We start from the raw sequence: 17,958 nt of genomic DNA on the forward strand, positions 1-17,958 counted from the left end.
CAAGGCTCATTACCTGCAGTGATTGCGCTTTAGCCTTGGGACACGTTGCCTCTGCCAAGACGACAGTGGGAGTCGTCGGAGCTATTTGAGTCTCGTCTTGAAATTGGCCTTAAACCCCTCCCCACCATGTCCTCTTCGTACCCTGCAGGTTCCGATTCTTGGCCGCCTACGGATGAAATGCGTCGCTTTACTGATGTAAATCATTATTAGTGTCGGGGGTGGCGGTGGGCACGGTAATTTTGGTCGCAATGATTGTGGTGTTGGGGATCGTTGTGGTTGTGGTTAAGGATTGTGTTTGCGATGTTCTCAACCAATCCTAACATCATCATCGTCATCCTCGCCACCATGCACCCCCCCCTTCCCAACAGCAAGAAAGATCCCCCGTGTAGCCTGTAACAGACTGTAGGGGCAAGTGCTGTTAGCGAGCACCTATGATTGTGATGTTGGGGATGTTTTCAACCAATCCTAACATCATCATCATCCTCCCCCAACAGCAAGAAAGATCCCCCGTGTAGCCTGTAACAGACTGTAGGGGCAAGTGCTGTTAGCGAGCACCTATGATTGTGATGTTGGGGATGTTTTCAACCAATCCTAACATCATCATCATCCTCCCCCAACAGCAAGAAAGATCCCCCGTGTAGCCTGTAACAGACTGTAGGGGCAAGTGCTGTTAGCGAGCACCTATGATTGTGGTGTTGAGGATGTTTTCAACCAATCCTAACATCATCATCATCATCATCCTCCCCCAACACCAAGAAAGATCCCCCGTATAGCCTGTAACAGACTGTAGGGGCAAGTGCTGTTAGCGAGCACCTACGAAGGCCGGCACGGCACACGAGGGGGTGGGTGACCAGCACCACACCCGGCCGCCTTTGTCTCCCCAGCGGCGATGTGTACGCACCGCACCAGGTACTCATTTGAGGCTGAGTCGACCTAGGGGAGACCCAGGACCGGTTCAGATAATCTTCACGGGTGTTGGCCATGAGCGGGAATGGAACCCGGGTCGCCGTGTTCGTAGCGCAGCGCAGCGCTAACCGCTACACCCACCGCTCCCCCTAACACCCCCATCCCCCTTCACTCCCCACTCCCCTTCCCTGCCCACCCTGTCGTAGGTGGGCGGCGGTGTGGGAAGTTCCAGTGGGCTCAACATGGTGAGCAGCTCAGAGGACGTGAAGCCTCCGCTGGGCATCAACGGCGTGAGCGGAAGCAAGTCGTCGATGCACGGTGGCAGCAGCCCCCTGCCCTGCCTCTCCAAGCACATCTGTGCCATCTGTGGGGACCGCTCTTCTGGTGGGAGCCCTGTGCGCAGAGAGGCGCTTTGACTATCGGTCAACTGTATTCTTGGGTTTTTTCGGTAAAGTCACCATGTAGGTAAAAAAATGTAAAATTTGATAAAAGTAAAATAAAAATTAAATAAAAATCACGACGTTTCGGAGGCAACACAAGCTTCCGTGTTCAGGTGGAACCGTCACAGCTCACGATAGCTGTATCAAGTAAAGAGAAATTCCAAGCAAACAGTCCTTGTATATATACTGGTTGAGGGTGGGAGGAGCCAAGGTAGGCACCTGGATATTATTATATATACACAAGGACTTCTAGATTTGAAGCTTTCGTGACTGCAAGGATTCATATTCTTAGGTTTTTTCGGTAAAGTCACGTAGATAAAAAATGTAAAATTAATAAAAGTAAAATAAAAATAAAATAAAAATCACGACGTTTCGGAGGCAACACAAGCTTCCGTGTTCAGGTGGAACCGTCACAGCACGATAGCTGTATCAAGTGAGAGAAATTCCAAGGAAAAATAATATCCAGGTGCCTACCTTGGCTCCTCCCACCCTCAACCAGTATATATACAAGGACTGTTTCCTTGGAATTTCTCTCACTTGATACAGCTATCGTGAGCTGTGACGGTTCCACCTGAAGACGGAAGCTTGTGTTGCCTCCGAAACGTCATGATTTTTATTTTATTTTTATTTTATTAATTTATTTGTTTTATTACCTACGTGACTTTACCGAAAAAACCTAAGAATTTGAATCCTTGCAGCCACGAAAGCTTCTAATCTAGTATCGGTCAACCACCACCACCACCACCACGACAGCACCACAGTCTTGCGTAGCGCTTCAGTGCTACCACGTGACAGGATGCTAGTCCTGCAGCACCACACTTTTTCCCGATTGCCATACAGAGTCCTTCAGCGAGTCGGGGTACTCGCAAGTACGCACTAGTGACCTGCACCGCCACGCGGGACTCTGCAGTGCGCAACCACGACATGAATACAGTAAAACCTTGGATTGCGAGCAACTTGGTCTGCTGGTGTTTTGCAAGACGAGCAAATTTCTAAAATAAATATTAATTTGATAAACGAGCGAGGTCTTGCAATACGAGCAGCGCGTGCTTACGCTTTGTCTGCCGAGCGTCACGTGATCACAACTGATGTACGAGTGCTTTGGATTAAAAGCACGTTTCCGGAACGAATTGTGCTCGCAATCCAAGGTTTCACTGTACAACTAAAATTAAACTAAAATTTAGATTTTACCCGGTAAGGCCCACTGAGCCACGTAACCCTTTTTCACGAATGATAGCTCTGTGCAAGTGGCTTATCACGTGGAAATGTGACGCAGCCAAATACTCTCAAACGGACGATTCTAAACGCTGAGGGGAAAAAAAATCTGAGTTCCCGGAGAAAAAACAACGTCACGGTGACCACCAGAGGCACCGACCACCTCCACACGGCAGAGGTCGCAACCGGGTACCCAATACCCGTACTCTACCCGGTACCCTACCCGATACCCGGCTAACCGTTTGCGACCCTGGTGCGGCCGGGTACGGGTAGGCCGTGAGTCACTGGCGAGTCACCGTTTGTCACTCATTTCCCAACGTCTTGTCTCTTCTCACAATTCAAGTTCCTAGAATCAACCCACCCGCGCCTGCAACGTGGCTTCATCCCAGAGGTCGCAATCGGGTACCCAAACCCGTATCCTACCCGATACCCGGCCGGGTACGAGTAGGGTACGGGTACGGCCGGGTACCCGTTTGCGACCCTGGTGCGGCCGGGTACGCGTAAGGAATCAAAACCCGTTTGCGACCTCTGCACCAGAGGCACGGACCACCTCCACACGGCACTCGCTGCGCCGTACGTAGCGATCCGCGCAAATCGGGAGGTGCAGGGATTAGGTTCGCCAGACCGAACAACAACACTAACCACCACCACCCCGCCCTCCCCCCCCCCTTCGGCGCAGGCAAGCACTACGGCGTGCACAGCTGCGAGGGCTGCAAGGGCTTCTTCAAGCGCACGGTGCGCAAAGACCTGAGCTACACGTGCCGGGACACACGCGACTGCATCATCGACAAGCGCCAGCGCAACCGCTGCCAGTACTGCCGCTACCAGAAGTGCCTCGCAACCGGCATGAAGCGCGAAGGTGAGACGCGGGACGCCACTAGCTCCGCTCCGACCCCCCTCCCTCCCAGAGGTCGCAAACGGGTTTTGATTCCTTACCCGTACCTGGTCGCACCAGGGTCGCAAACGGGTACCCGTACCCGGCCGGGTATCGGGTAGGGTACGGTGATCGGGTACCCGATTGCGACCTCTGGGATGAAGCCATGTTGCGGGCGCGGGTGGGTTGATTCTAGGAACTTGAATATGTGAGAAGAGACATATATGTTATATGTTTTATTTTTATTATTTTATTACTTCCCTTCTACGTGATAACTTTACCGAAAAAACCAAGAAGATGAATCCCTGCAGTCACGAAATCTTTAAATCGAAAGAGACAAGACGTTGGGAAATGAGTGACAAACGGTGACTCACCAGTGACTCACGGCCTACCCGTACCCGGCTGGGTTACGGGTAGCCGGGTATCGGGTAGGGTATGGGTATCGGGTACCCGGTTGCGACCTCTGACCCCTCCCCACCCTCCCCACCACCAAGAACGACGAAGGGGGGCGTCGCGTGCGTGCCCGCGGGTTTAGCTTGTCGCGGTTTCGCGCCAAAAGCGTTGGAGTTCGCCAATCGGCCCCCGCCCGCCCCACCTGTGGCGGGGTGGCCGCTTGCGGTTGACCGCGAGGTTCCTGCGGGGTTCGTGACTGCACTGCTCGCGACGACGCCGCTGCTCGCGACGACGCCGCTGTTGCTACCACGGAAGGACAACGCGCGTCGTCACGTGTATGTCGTCACGTGTCCGTTGTCACGTGTCCGTTGTCACGGAGACCCACAGACTCACGCAGAGACCCACAGACTCACGCAGAGACCCACAGACTCGCGTAGAGACCCACAGACTCGCGTAGAGACCCACAGACTCGCGTAGAGACCCACAGACTCACGTAGAGACCCACAGACTCACTCACAGACTCGCGTAGAGACCCACAGACTCACGTAGAGACCCACAGACTCACATAGAGACCCACAGACTCAGAGACCCACAGACTCAGAGACCCACAGACTCAGAGACCCACAGACTCAGAGACCCACAGACTCAGAGACCCACAGACTCAGAGACCCACAGACTCAGAGACCCACAGACTCAGAGACCCACAGACTCAGAGACCCACAGACTCAGAGACCCACAGACTCAGAGACCCACAGACTCAGAGACCCACAGACTCAGAGACCCACAGACTCAGAGACCCACAGACTCAGAGACCCACAGACTCAGAGACCCACAGACTCAGAGACCCACAGACTCAGAGACCCACAGACTCAGAGACCCACAGACTCAGAGACCCACAGACTCAGAGACCCACAGACTCAGAGACCCACAGACTCAGAGACCCACAGACTCAGAGACCCACAGACTCAGAGACCCACAGACTCAGAGACCCACAGACTCAGAGACCCACAGACTCAGAGACCCACAGACTCAGAGACCCACAGACTCAGAGACCCACAGACTCAGAGACCCACAGACTCAGAGACCCACAGACTCAGAGACCCACAGACTCAGAGACCCACAGACTCAGAGACCCACAGACTCAGAGACCCACAGACTCAGAGACCCACAGACTCACATAGAGACCCACAGACTCACATAGAGACCCACAGACTCACATAGAGACCCACAGACTCGGAGACCCACAGACTCGGAGACCCACAGACTCGGAGACCCACAGACTCGGAGACCCACAGACTCGGAGACCCACAGACTCGGAGACCCACAGACTCGGAGACCCACAGACTCGGAGACCCACAGACTCGGAGACCCACAGACTCGGAGACCCACAGACTCGGAGACCCACAGACTCGGAGACCCACAGACTCGGAGACCCACAGACTCGGAGACCCACAGACTCGGAGACCCACAGACTCGGAGACCCACAGACTCGGAGACCCACCGACTCGGAGACCCACCGACTCGGAGACCCACCGACTCGGAGACCCACCGACTCGGAGACCCACCGACTCGGAGACCCACAGACTCGGAGACCCACAGACTCGGAGACCCACAGACTCACACAGAGACCCACAGACTCACACAGAGACCCACAGACTCACACAGAGACCCACAGACTCACACAGAGACCCACAGACTCACACAGAGACCCACAGACTCACACAGAGACCCACAGACTCACACAGAGACCCACAGACTCACACAGAGACCCACAGACTCACACAGAGACCCACAGACTCACACAGAGACCCACAGACTCACACAGAGACCCACAGACTCACACAGAGACCCACAGACTCACACAGAGACCCACAGACTCACACAGAGACCCACAGACTCACACAGAGACCCACAGACCCACAGACTCAGAGACCCACAGACTCAGAGACCCACAGACTCAGAGACCCACAGACTCAGAGACCCACAGACTCAGAGACCCACAGACTCAGAGACCCACAGACTCAGAGACCCACAGACTCAGAGACCCACAGACTCAGAGACCCACAGACTCAGAGACCCACAGACTCAGAGACCCACAGACTCAGAGACCCACAGACTCAGAGACCCACAGACTCAGAGACCCACAGACTCAGAGACCCACAGACTCAGAGACCCACAGACTCAGAGACCCACAGACTCAGAGACCCACAGACTCAGAGACCCACAGACTCAGAGACCCACAGACTCAGAGACCCACAGACTCAGAGACCCACAGACTCAAAGACCCACAGACTCAAAGACCCACAGACTCACACAGAGACCCACAGACTCAGAGACCCACAGACTCAGAGACCCACAGACTCAGAGACCCACAGACTCAGAGACCCACAGACTCAGAGACCCACAGACTCAGAGACCCACAGACTCAGAGACCCACAGACTCTACGCGGAGCGTTTCGTAATGGGGAGAATGTGGTGGCTGTTGTTGTTGTTGTTGTGCGGTGGGTGCCCCTTGACCCCTGCAGCCATTAGGGGCGCTACAGCATCCACCCACTCGAGTCGGCGGAAAGAGCGATTCTTCGTACCTAGAATCGATTCTCACCAATACACTCCCAATATTTATGCGTTTGTGTTTATGTTCCTGTGCGTGTGTGCGTGTTTCTCCGTGTGCATGCGCGTCCATGTGGGTGTGCGTTTTACGTGTGTCCGTGTGGTCCTGTGTCTGTGCCCACCCACCGGTGTGTGTGTGTGTGTCTCTACGTGTGTGTCTGCCTGCTTGTCTTTGTCCGTGTGTGTGTCTACGTGTGTGTCTGCCTTCGTGTGTCTGCCTACGTGTGTCTGCCTACGTGTGTGTCTACGTGTGTGTGTGTCTGTCTACGTGTGTGTGTCTGTCTACGTGTGTGTGTCTGTCTACGTGTGTGTGTGTGTCTCTACGTGTGTGTCTCTACGTGTGTGTCTCTACGTGTGTGTCTGTGTCTCTACGTGTGTGCGTGTCTCTACGTGTCTGCCTACGTGCGTGTGTGTGTCTACGTGTGTGTCTGCCTGCGTGCGTGTCTGCCTGCGTGCGTGTCTGCCTGTGTGTGTGTCTCTACGTGTGTGTGTGTGTCTCTACGTGTGCGTGTGTCTCTTCGTGTGCGTGTCTCTACGTGTGTGTCTGCCTACGTGCGTTTGTCCGCGCGTGCCTCCCGCGCGCGCGCGCGTCCGTCCACGTGTCCCGTGTGGCCCCTGTGCCCCCCACTACGGCGCCGGCGGGCGCTTGCGCGGGCGTGACGGCCGGCGAGGCAGCCGTGCAGGAGGAGCGCCAGCGCGGCAAGGACAAGGAGGACAGCGGGGACGGGGAGGGCGGCGCCGGCGGCGGCGGGGGGGGCGCCAACGAGGACATGCCCGTCGAGAAGATCCTGGACGCGGAGCTCGCCGTGGAGCCCAAGACGGAGACCTACGCCGAGCTGGGCGCCGCCTCGCCCGCCGGCGCCTCTGTACGCGCCGCCTTGCTGGTGCCGCGCCGTAGCACCGTAGCACTAGCGCATGCACACGGTGGCGCTCCAGCGTGCTGGTGCCACACCGTAGCACTAGCGCATGCACACGGTGGCACTCCAGCGTGCTGGTGCCACACCGTAGCACTAGCGCATGCACATGGTGGCGCTCCAGCGTGCTGGTGCCACACCGTAGCACTAGCGCATGCACACGGTGGCACTCCAGCGTGCTGGTGCCACACCGTAGCACTAGTGCATGCACACGGTGGCAGTGCGCTAGTGTGGTAGCACTATATATATGTAAATACATGTGTGTAGAGTAGAACCCCCGGTGACGACCACCCTGTTAACAACTAATCGCTGTACTCCGGGCCAATGTGTTAGAGCACCAAGTGGAATGTATGGTAGTGGAGCGTATGGTGTAGTGTATAGTAGTGTATAGTATATAGCAGTGGATAGTAGTGTTGTGGATCGTAGTTTCGTGTAGTGTAGTGTATAGTGTAGTGTATAGTAGTGTAGTGTATAGTAGTGTAGTGTATAGTAGTGTAGTGTATAGTAGTGTAGTGTATAGTGTAGTATATGATAGTGTAGTGTATAGTATATAGCATTGTATAGTAGTGTAGTGTATAGTAGTGTAGTTTGTAGTGTAGTGTATAGCTGTATAGTGTATAGTAGTGTATAGTATATAGCAGTGGATAGTAGTGTTGTGGATAGTAGTGTAGTTTATAGTGTAGTGTATAGCAGTGTAGTGCATAGCAGTGTAGTGTATAGTAGTGTAGTGTATAGTAAATTAAACACAAAGCAGTCTACGGGCAGTGTCAAGTCTGCAGTGTTGAGTCTATGGTGCAGTGTTGAGTCTATGGTGCAGTGTTGAGTCTATGGTGTAGTGTTGAGTCTATGGTGCAGTGTTGAGTCTATGGTGCAGTGTTGAGTCTATGGTGCAGTGTTGAGTCTATGGTGCAGTGTTGAGTCTATGGTGCAGTGTTGAGTCTACGGGCAGTGTTGAGTCTATGGTGCAGCGTTGAGTCTATGGTGCAGCGTTGAGTCTATGGTGCAGTGTTGAGTCTATGGTGCAGTGTTGAGTCTATGGTGCAGTGTTGAGTCTACGGGCAGTGTTGAGTCTATGGTGCAGCGTTGAGTCTATGGTGCAGCGTTGAGTCTATGGTGCAGTGTTGAGTCTATGGTGCAGTGTTGAGTCTATGGTGCAGTGTTGAGTCTATGGTGCAGCGTTGAGTCTATGGTGCAGTGTTGAGTCTATGGTGCAGTGTTGAGTCTATGGTGCAGCGTTGAGTCTATGGTGCAGTGTTGAGTCTATGGTGCAGCGTTGAGTCTATGGTGCAGTGTTGAGTCTATGGTGCAGTGTTGAGTCTATGGTGCAGTGTTGAGTCTATGGTGCAGTGTTGAGTCTATGGTGCAGTGTTGAGTCTATGGTGCAGTGTTGAGTCTATGGTGCAGTGTTGAGTCTATGGTGCAGTGTTGAGTCTATGGTGCAGTGTTGAGTCTGTGGTGCAGTGTTGAGTCTATGGTGCAGTGTTGAGTCTATGGTGCAGTGTTGAGTCTATGGTGCAGTGTTGAGTCTATGGTGCAGTGTTGAGTCTATGGTGCAGTGTTGAGTCTATGGTGCAGTGTTGAGTCTATGGGCAGTGTTGAGTCTATGGTGCAGTGTTGAGTCTATGGTGCAGTGTTGAGTCTATGGTGCAGTGTTGAGTCTGTGGTGCAGTGTTGAGTCTGTGGTGTAGTGTTGAGTCTATGGTGCAGTGTTGAGTCTATGGTGCAGTGTTGAGTCTATGGTGCAGTGTTGAGTCTATGGGCAGTGTTGAGTCTATGGTGCAGTGTTGAGTCTATGGTGCAGTGTTGAGTCTACGTGCAGCGTTGAGTCTACGGGCAGTGTTTGGTATGGGCAGTGTTGAGTCTATGGGCAATAATGGTAGGTTTTTACCCTTTTAACTGGTCTCTCTCAATACTCTGATATTGCACTGTTTTTGAGTTGTACGCCTTCTGGTGTCATCTGGCCCTACACCAATGGGGACTAGGCTCTAAAGAAAGCCGTCTCGGGTGTGAGCCAATCAACTTCAAGGACAGTGCATATTATTATCCTTATCAGAGTTGCTTCTTTTTCATTGCTTTATTGACTACTTGTGTTGTGGTCATTGCAAACATGATGCCTTGAATAAAGGTGTCAGTTTTGTACCAGTTATAAGGGTAAAAACCTACCATTATATTTTGCCACTGGTAAAAGAGATCTATGGGCAATGTTTGGTATCGGAAGTGTTGAGTCTATGGGCATTGTTGAGTCTATGGGCAGTGTTGAGTCTATGGGCAGTGTTTGGTATCAGAAGTGTTGAGTCTATGGGCATTGAGTCTATGGGCAGTGGTGAGTCTATGGGCAGTGGTGAGTCTATGGGCAGTGTTTGGTATCGGAAGTGTTGAGTCTATGGGCAGTGGTGAGTCTATGGGCAGTGTTGAGTCTATGGGCAGCGACGTATGTTAAATTGCCTCCCCTCTCCCCCCACCTTTTCCCTCCCCCACCACCCCCTCCCCCATCGTGTCTTGTCGCTGCCCCCCCCCCCGCTCTGCGCCCCCCCCCCCCCCGACTCCAGCCCAACGACCCGGTAACGAACATCTGCCAGGCAGCGGACAAGCAGCTGTTTACGCTGGTGGAGTGGGCCAAACGCGTCCCTCACTTCTCGGAGTTATCCCTCGACGATCAGGTCATCCTTCTACGTGCGGGTACGCCCCTCTCCACCCCCCCGCCCCCATGTGTAGCCCCTTCAAACAACGTATGCCTTTGAGCGAGCGCACGGGATTGAAACGTGGGAAAATATTAATTAGAAGTAAGAAAAAGGCTTCATGTGGAAGTAAGATCTTCTTGGTTCTTTCGGTAAAGTCACGTAGAAGGGAAGTAATAAATTAATACAAATAAAACATAATAAAATACAATTCTCACGACGTTTCGGCCACAACGCAAGCAGCCGTCCTCGGGTGAAGAACAGGTCAGTCGGAAAGGTGAGAACGGTGGCTTGGACCAGAGAAACTTAATCTTGAGGGGGCGGTGTCCAGAACCATCATGAAGTTGCCCTTGGCTGAGGACGTGGTATCGATGGCCGATGAGAAGGTGAAAGAGGTGGACGTGATCTAGCACCTAGCGCCACACCTCCTCCGTTTTCCTTCAACCATCTCCCACGAACCCACCTTCCTTCCGTTTGCGTAGCCTCTTGAAACAAGTGCGCCTTGTATTCTTGGTTCTTTCGGTAAAGTCGCGTAGAAGGGAAGTAATAAAATAATAAAAATATAAAACAATAAAATTATCACGACGTTTCGATTGCAACACAAGCAATCATCATCATCCGGTGTGAAAACCACAGCAAACATTAAAAAAAAAAGTGATGATTGCTTGTGTTGCAATCGAAACGTCGTGAGAATTTTATTGTTTTATATTTTTATTATTTTATTGTTTCTCTTCTACGCGACTTTACTGACAGAACCAAGAATATGAATCCCTGCAGTCACGAAAGCTTTAAATCGAAAAGTGTTCCTTAGCGAGCAAACGCATAGAATCGCAAAAATAGGATAATATTTATTTCTCCCGGAGGAATCTGAAACAAAATACATTAAATACATTGAATGAAAAAATAAAAATAAATGTTTTTTATTTTTTATTTTGATTTCATTCATGAAATGAAATCAAATAAAATCACCATAAAACACATGATGCATGTGCATTATGCGAGCCCTTTGATCTTGTCCTTCCTGTCTATTGTGTATTAAAATAGCCGTACCAACGGTAATCCCTCTCGCTGTATGCTGCCCTTGATTAGGCACGCATTTATGTACGATTTGATGATTCGCTTCCACGCAGCACTAAGGCGGTAGCTATCCGAACGGTTACAATTATTTTTATTTCTTTAAATTTCTACAGGCTCAGCAGTTCCACTGCTGGATTATATTTTTTCCGCCCGAGGACGAACGCTTGTGTTGCGATCGAAACGTCGTGATTTTTTTTTCTACCTACGTGATGACTTTACCGAAAGAAGCAAAGAGTATGGATCCTTGCAGTCACTAAAGCTTGAAATCAAGATTTTGATAAATTCTCTAATTAGTCTTGGCCAGTAGGAGCTACTCTTTGGTTCTGTCGGTAAAGTCGCGTATGCAGAGAAAGTAATAAATTAAATACTAGCATACGACGTTTCGATTGCAACACAAGAACTCATCATCAGGTGTAAATGAAATAGAAACACAAATCTAGTATACTTAGAAGTGTAATGTAATACAACAGAGAGTCAGATAACATAACAGTCAACACCCTACCTGGTTGATTACGTTCTTTCTGAGAATGATAAATTGGAGAGAGAGATTAAACACAGAACCAGAGACATATAGACAGACATATAAGCAGAGACAGATATCACAGAGATACGCAGCACTAAGGCGGTAGCTATCCGAACGGTTCAAACGATTTTTATTTCTTTCAATTTCGATAAAGCTCAGCAATTCCACTGCGCCGTGCCGACCTCCTCGCGTTCGGTGCTCGCTCGCCGACGGAAACTTTGCGCCCGACGGTGTGTTTCGAAGGCTACGCGGGGGACCTTTGTCTGCGGCTGTGTGTGTGTGTGTGCGTGTGTGCACACGACGTCCCCCAGGCTGGAATGAGCTGCTCATCGCGTCGTTCTCTCACCGCTCCATCTCGGTGAAGGACGGGATCCTCCTGGCGACGGGACTGCACGTCCACCGCAGCAGTGCGCACAGTGCCGGCGTGGGCTCCATCTTCGACCGGTAGCGCCACGCGGCGTCGCACCGTGCCACACACCACACCGTGCCACGCAGCGCCGCTGTACCGTGCCACACAGCGGCACGCCATGCAGTGCCACACAGTGCCACACTACCGTGCCATACAGCGCCACGCCATACACAGCGCCACAGTGCCGGCGTGGGCTCCATCTTCGACCGGTAACGCCACGCAGCTCCGTACCGTGCCACACGCCACAGCGTGGCATGCAGCGCCGCTGTCCGTGCCACACAGCGGCTCGCCACGCAGCGCCACACAGTGCCACACCGTGCCGTGCCACACGCCACACACAGCGCCACGCCACACACAGCACCACGCCACGCAGTGCCACACAGTGCCACACCGTGCCGTGCCACACGCCACACCTGTGCTACGCCACACACAGCACCACGCCAGACACTACCACACAGTGCCACACCGTGCCGTGCCACACGCCACACCTGTGCTACGCCACACACAGCACCACGCCACACAGTACCACACAGTGCCACACCGTGCCGTGCCACACGCCACACCTGTGCTACGCCACACACAGCATCACGCCACGCAGCGCCACACAGTGCCACACCGTACCGTGCCACACTCCACACCACGCCACACAGTGCCACACAGTACCGTGCCACACGCCACACCTGTGCCACACCGCACAGCGGCACGCAGCGCAGCGCCACACCGTGCCACGCCCACGCCGTGGTGACGTCACCGCCACTTGATGGCCAACAGTGGTTGTTGTTGTCATGTTTCCGTGTGCGTGCGCACGCGCGAGTTTGTTCGCTGACAGCACTTGCCCAAGACGGTCCGTGGAAAGGGGATCTTTGTCTGTGTGTGTGCGTGTGTGCGTGTGTGTGCGCGTGTGTGTGTGCGCGCGTGTGCGCGTGTGCGTGTGTGTGCGTGTGTGTGCGTGCGTGTGTGTGCGCGTGTGTGTGTGCGTGTGTGCGTGTGTGCGCGCGTGGGTGTGTGCGCGCGTGCATGTGAGCGCGTGTGCGTGTGTACATGGGGAGCGGTAGTGTAGCGGTTAGCACGCTGCGCTATGAACTCGGCGACACGGGTTCGATTCCCGCTCACGGCCAACACCAGTGACGATTATCTGAACCGGTCCCGGGCCTCCCCTAGGTCGACTCAGCTTCAAATGAGTACCTGGTGCGGTGTGTTAACATCGCCACTTGGGAGACAAAGGCAGTCGGGCGTGGTGCTGGCCACCCACCCCCTCGTGTGCCGTTCCACAGCCTTCATAGGTGCTCGCTAACAGAACTTTTCCCTACAGTCTGTTAAGGCTACGTGGGGGATCTTTGTCTTTATCTTTGTACGTGTGTGTGTGTGTGTGTGCGCGCGTGCGAAGCGTGCTCACGGAGCTCGTGTCTAAGATGCGGGACATGCAGATGGACAAGACGGAGCTCGGCTGCTTGCGTGCAATCGTGCTCTTCAACCCAGGTGTGGCAGGGCCTTCACTCGCCCGCACGGGCCTTCACGGGCCTTCACGGGCCTTCACGGGCCTTCACGGGCCTTCACGGGCCTTCACGGGCCTTCACGGGCCTTCACAATCCTTCACATCTTCTTGGTTCTTTCGGGTCAAGTCACGTAGAATGCAAATAATAAAATAATACAAATGAAACATAATAAAATACAATTCTCACGACGTTTCGGCCACAACGCAAGCAGCCGTCCTCAGGTGAAGAACAGGTCTGTCGGAAAGACAGCGTCTGAAGTTTCAGACGCTGTCTTTCCGACTGACCTGTAGTTTCAGACGCTGTCTTTCCGACAGACCTGTTCTTCACCTGAGGTCGGCTGCTTGCGTTGTGGCCAAAACGTCGTGAGAATTATTTTATTATGTTTTATTTTTATTATTTTATTTTATTATTTCCCTTCTACGTGACTTTACCGAAAGAACCAAGAAGATGAATCCCTGCAGTCGCGAAAGCTTTAAATCGAAATCCTTCACATAATTCACAGGCCCTGCACAGTCCTTTACATTCCTTCAATGTCGTTCACAGGCTTTCATTCACTCTGTCCTTCACAGGCTTTCATTCACTCTGTCCTTCACAGGCTTTCACGGGCCTTCATGCACCCGCACAGTCCTTGAAAGTCCTTGACAGTCCTTCACATCTCGATTTAAAGCTTTCGTGATTGCAGGGATTCATCTTCTTGGTTCTTTCGGTAAAGTCACGTAGAAGGGAAATAATAAAATAATAAAAATAAAACATAATAAAATACAATTCTCACGACGTTTCGGCCACAACGCAAGCAGCCGTCCTCAGGTGAAGAACAGGTCTGTCGGAAAGACAGCGTCGTCGTGAGAATTATTTTACTATGTTTTATTTTTATTATTTTATTATTTCCATTCTACGTGATGTCTTGACCGAAAGAACCAAGAAGATGAGTCCTTCACAGTCCTTCAGTCCAATTCCTCACGGGACAATCACAGACCCTATAACCCTCTCTCGTCGCAGTCCTTAGAGTCCTCGACGGGCCTTCACCGGCCTTCGCTCGCCCTCACAATCGCTCACGGTCCCCCCCCCCCCCCTGCCCCTCGACTGGTCCGGTGCGCGTAGACGCCAAGGGATTGTCGAGCCCGGGAGAGGTGGAGGCTCTTCGGGAGAAGGTGTACGCCTCGCTGGAGGCCTACTGCAAGCAGAAATACCCCGACCAGCCTGGCAGGTAACCTACCACTCGCTCTAAAGCTATATCCCCTATTTGTTTTTTTTATCATCATCATCGTCATTATTATTATTATTATTGACTAGGTTTACTACCAAGGCTTCGCCCGAGACTTTGATTCTTGTCTTGGATTGTGTGTGTTCTTTCGGTAAAGTCACGTAGGTAGAAAAAATCTAATGGATGACGACGTTTCGATCGCAACACAAGCAAACCGTCATCAGGTGTGACGTAACGTCGTCATCTATTTTATTTTATACCTACGTGAATTTACCGAAAGAACCAACGGGCATGGGATTCCTGCTTTCGCGACCAATGTCATCCAAGCCGTTGGAAAGAAATGAGTTTGTCATTCTCGACGATGATTTAAAAGTGCAGCGTAGCTCCCAGCGGATTCCTAATGTTGCAAAGGAAGAGCGTTCCAGACGGCCACAGAAGCGCAGCTGAAGGCGTCACGCGATGTAGCGTGGCCAGCAGCACCTTACCCGACTCCCGTTGTCTCACCAGTGGCGATGTTTATGACACACTGCACGTGTTTGTGTTTGTGTGTGTGTGCACGTGTGGGTGTGTGTGCGTGTCTGTGTATACACACGTGTGTGTGTGCGTGTCTGTGTATACGCGTGTGTGTGTGTGTGTATACACACTTGTGAGTGTTTCTGTACACACGTGTGTGTGTGTCTGTCTGTATACACGTGTAAATGTGTGTGTGTGTGTGTTTGTCTGTACACACGAGTGCGAGTGCGTGTCTGTGTATACACACGTGTGTGCGTGCGTGTCTGTGTATACACACACACACGTGTGTGCGTGTGTGTCTGTCTGTATACACACATGTAAATGTGTGTGTGTCTGTGTATACACACACACACACGTGTGTGCGTGTGTGTCTGTCTGTATACACACATGTAAATGTGTGTGTGTCTGTGTATACACACGTGTGCGTGCGTGTCTGTGTATACACACGTGTGTGCGTGCGTGTCTGTGTATACACACGTGTGTGCGTGCGTGTCTGTGTATACACACACACACGTGTGCGTGTGTGTGTGTATACACACATGTAAATGTGTGTGTGTTTGTGTATACACACGTGTGTGTGCGTGTCTGTGTATACACACGTGTGTGTGTGTGTCTGTACACACACGTGTAAACGTGTGCGTGTCTGTGTATACACACGTGTGTGTGTGTGTGTGTCTGTACACGTGTGAACGTGTGCGTGTGTGTTGCAGGTTTGCGAAGCTGCTGCTGCGGCTGCCGGCTCTGCGCTCCATTGGCCTCAAGTGCCTGGAGCACCTCTTCTTCTTCAAGCTCATCGGAGACACGCCCATCGACACCTTCCTCATGGAGATGCTCGAAGCTCCTCACCAGCTCACCTGAGCCACGGAGGAGGTGGAGGTGGTGATGGTGGTGATGGTGGTGATGGTGGTGGGTCGAGGTGAAGGGGTGGCGACAGAAGAGGAAAGGTGGTGGTGGATGTGTGCATATGGCGGCGTTCACGGGAGGAGGTGTGGGACTTGGTGGTGGTGGTGTGAGATGAAGGAGGTTGTTGCCTTGGTGGTTGGTGGTGGTTGAGATGGTGGTGGTTGAGTTGGTGGTGCAAGAGGTTTTGAAAGAGAAGGATGAGGCAGCGGGGGGCGGGGCGGGTGGGGGGGGGTAGTTTTCGGTGGAGCGAACCGTGGTGGAGACGGAGGAGGTTTCTCTCGATCCGTTCCGCGACCGAGAGTTAATCTTCGAGATTCGGGATGTGTTGTTGAGTCTCTCTCGGTGCCCGCCCCTCGCCCACTACTCTTCATCCTCGCTGCTTACGTTGACTGTCGCCGTGGCTACGAGACGTTGACTACCTTGCCCGGTATACAGGAGGTCGCGGGTAGCGATCCCGACCCTGACGCCTGCTGCTGCTGTATATTTGGAGTTTGCGTCTCTCTCTCTCATCATCCTCATCACGGTGGCTAGGAGATGTGAACTACCTCGCCCGGTATACAGGAGGTCGCGGGTAGCGATCCCGACCCTGACGCCTGCTGCTGTATATTTGGCGTTGGCGTCTCTCTCTCTCATCATCATCACCACGGTGGCTACGAGACGTTGACTACCTCGCCCGGTATAAAGGAGGTCGCGGGTAGCGATCCCGACCCTGACGTCTGCTGCTGTATATTTGGCGTTGGCGTCTCTCTCTCTCTCTCCTCCCCCAATGGTCGCGTGGATTGTTTTGTCCCGGGTCCTCCGGTTTTTCCCTTCCACATTTTAGAATGGACGTGCGTTCGGAGCGTTTGGCTGCTGTAAATTTCCACGTGATGATAAGCCGCTTCGTCAAGCTTATCGCCTCGCGATAAAGAGCTACGCAACTCAAACGGGCCTTAGGTGTAATCCTCCATTCTGACCAGATAAGATATTGGCGCTCGAAATGTACCGCTGCAGAAGGATGCTGCATCTAACCTGTACCTGAAGAGTGATCAACTTAGAATTAAGACAAAGGTCCGCACGTGGAAGGATGACTTGATAAGGGCAGAGATGAAAAGGAAACTGGCTCACGAATTGCACGTGGAGGGAAAACACTGGAGGAGTCTTGAGGATAATCGACGCGACCATACGACGACCTCCTGCATACCAGGCAAGGTAGTTAACATCTCCTAGCCACCGTGATGATGATGAGAGAGAGAGACACTGCACACTCCAAATATACAGCAGCAGGCATCGTCAGGGTCGGGATCGAACCCACGGACCTCCTGTATACCAGGCGAGGTAGTTAACATCTCCTAGCCACCGTGATGATGATGAGAGAGAGAGAGAGAGACACTGCACACTCCAAATATACAGCAGCAGGCATCGTCAGGGTCGGGATCGAACCCACGGACCTCCTGTATACCAGGCGAGGTAGTTAACATCTCGTAGCCACCGTGATGATGATGAGAGAGAGAGAGACACCGCAAACTCCAAATATACAGCAGCAGGCATCGTCGGGGTCGGGATGGAACCCACGACCTCCTGATGGCATCTCCTGGGCACCGCGGGTAGCCGGGCGAGGGACCGGGTGGATGGGGGGGGAGGGGGAGGCGAGTGGTGAACGGAGGCTTGGACCAGAGAAACAAAACCTTGAGGAGGCAGTGTTCAGAACCATCATGAAGTTGCCCTTGGCTGAGGACGTTTTGATTGCCGATGAGGAGGTGAAAGAGGTGGACGTGATCTAGCACCTAGCGCCACATCTCCTCCGTTTTCCTTCAACCTCCC

General features: G+C 52.6%; 1 protein-coding gene across 5 annotated transcripts in view; it reads left to right on the forward strand.

Annotated features, from left to right (window-relative positions):
* The window catches only part of LOC144741233 (retinoic acid receptor RXR-alpha-B-like), a 37,029-nt gene extending 20,684 nt beyond the window's left edge, over positions 1–16,345 (forward strand). The window contains exons 3-12 of one of the 5 annotated variants that reach the window (XM_078623837.1): positions 1,113–1,290; positions 3,241–3,420; positions 7,114–7,304; positions 9,902–10,031; positions 11,942–12,074; positions 12,126–12,132; positions 12,214–12,248; positions 13,427–13,518; positions 14,637–14,742; positions 15,963–16,345. In XM_078623837.1, the coding sequence (XP_078479963.1) occupies positions 1,113–1,290; positions 3,241–3,420; positions 7,114–7,304; positions 9,902–10,031; positions 11,942–12,074; positions 12,126–12,132; positions 12,214–12,248; positions 13,427–13,518; positions 14,637–14,742; positions 15,963–16,110 (1,200 nt within the window). In that variant the 3' untranslated portion in view covers positions 16,111–16,345. Of the gene's footprint in view, positions 1–1,112; positions 1,291–3,240; positions 3,421–7,091; positions 7,323–9,901; positions 10,032–11,941; positions 12,075–12,125; positions 12,133–12,213; positions 12,249–13,426; positions 13,519–14,636; positions 14,743–15,962 lie in introns of all 5 variants that reach the window. The other 4 variants (XM_078623835.1, XM_078623836.1, XM_078623833.1 and 1 more) reach the window with 4 other exon arrangements.
* Positions 16,346–17,958: the final 1,613 nt, after the last annotated feature.

This window comes from Lampetra planeri, unplaced genomic scaffold, assembly GCF_965212315.1.
Source record: "Lampetra planeri unplaced genomic scaffold, kcLamPlan1.2.h2 scaffold_482, whole genome shotgun sequence".
Classification (NCBI taxonomy): domain Eukaryota; kingdom Metazoa; phylum Chordata; class Hyperoartia; order Petromyzontiformes; family Petromyzontidae; genus Lampetra; species Lampetra planeri.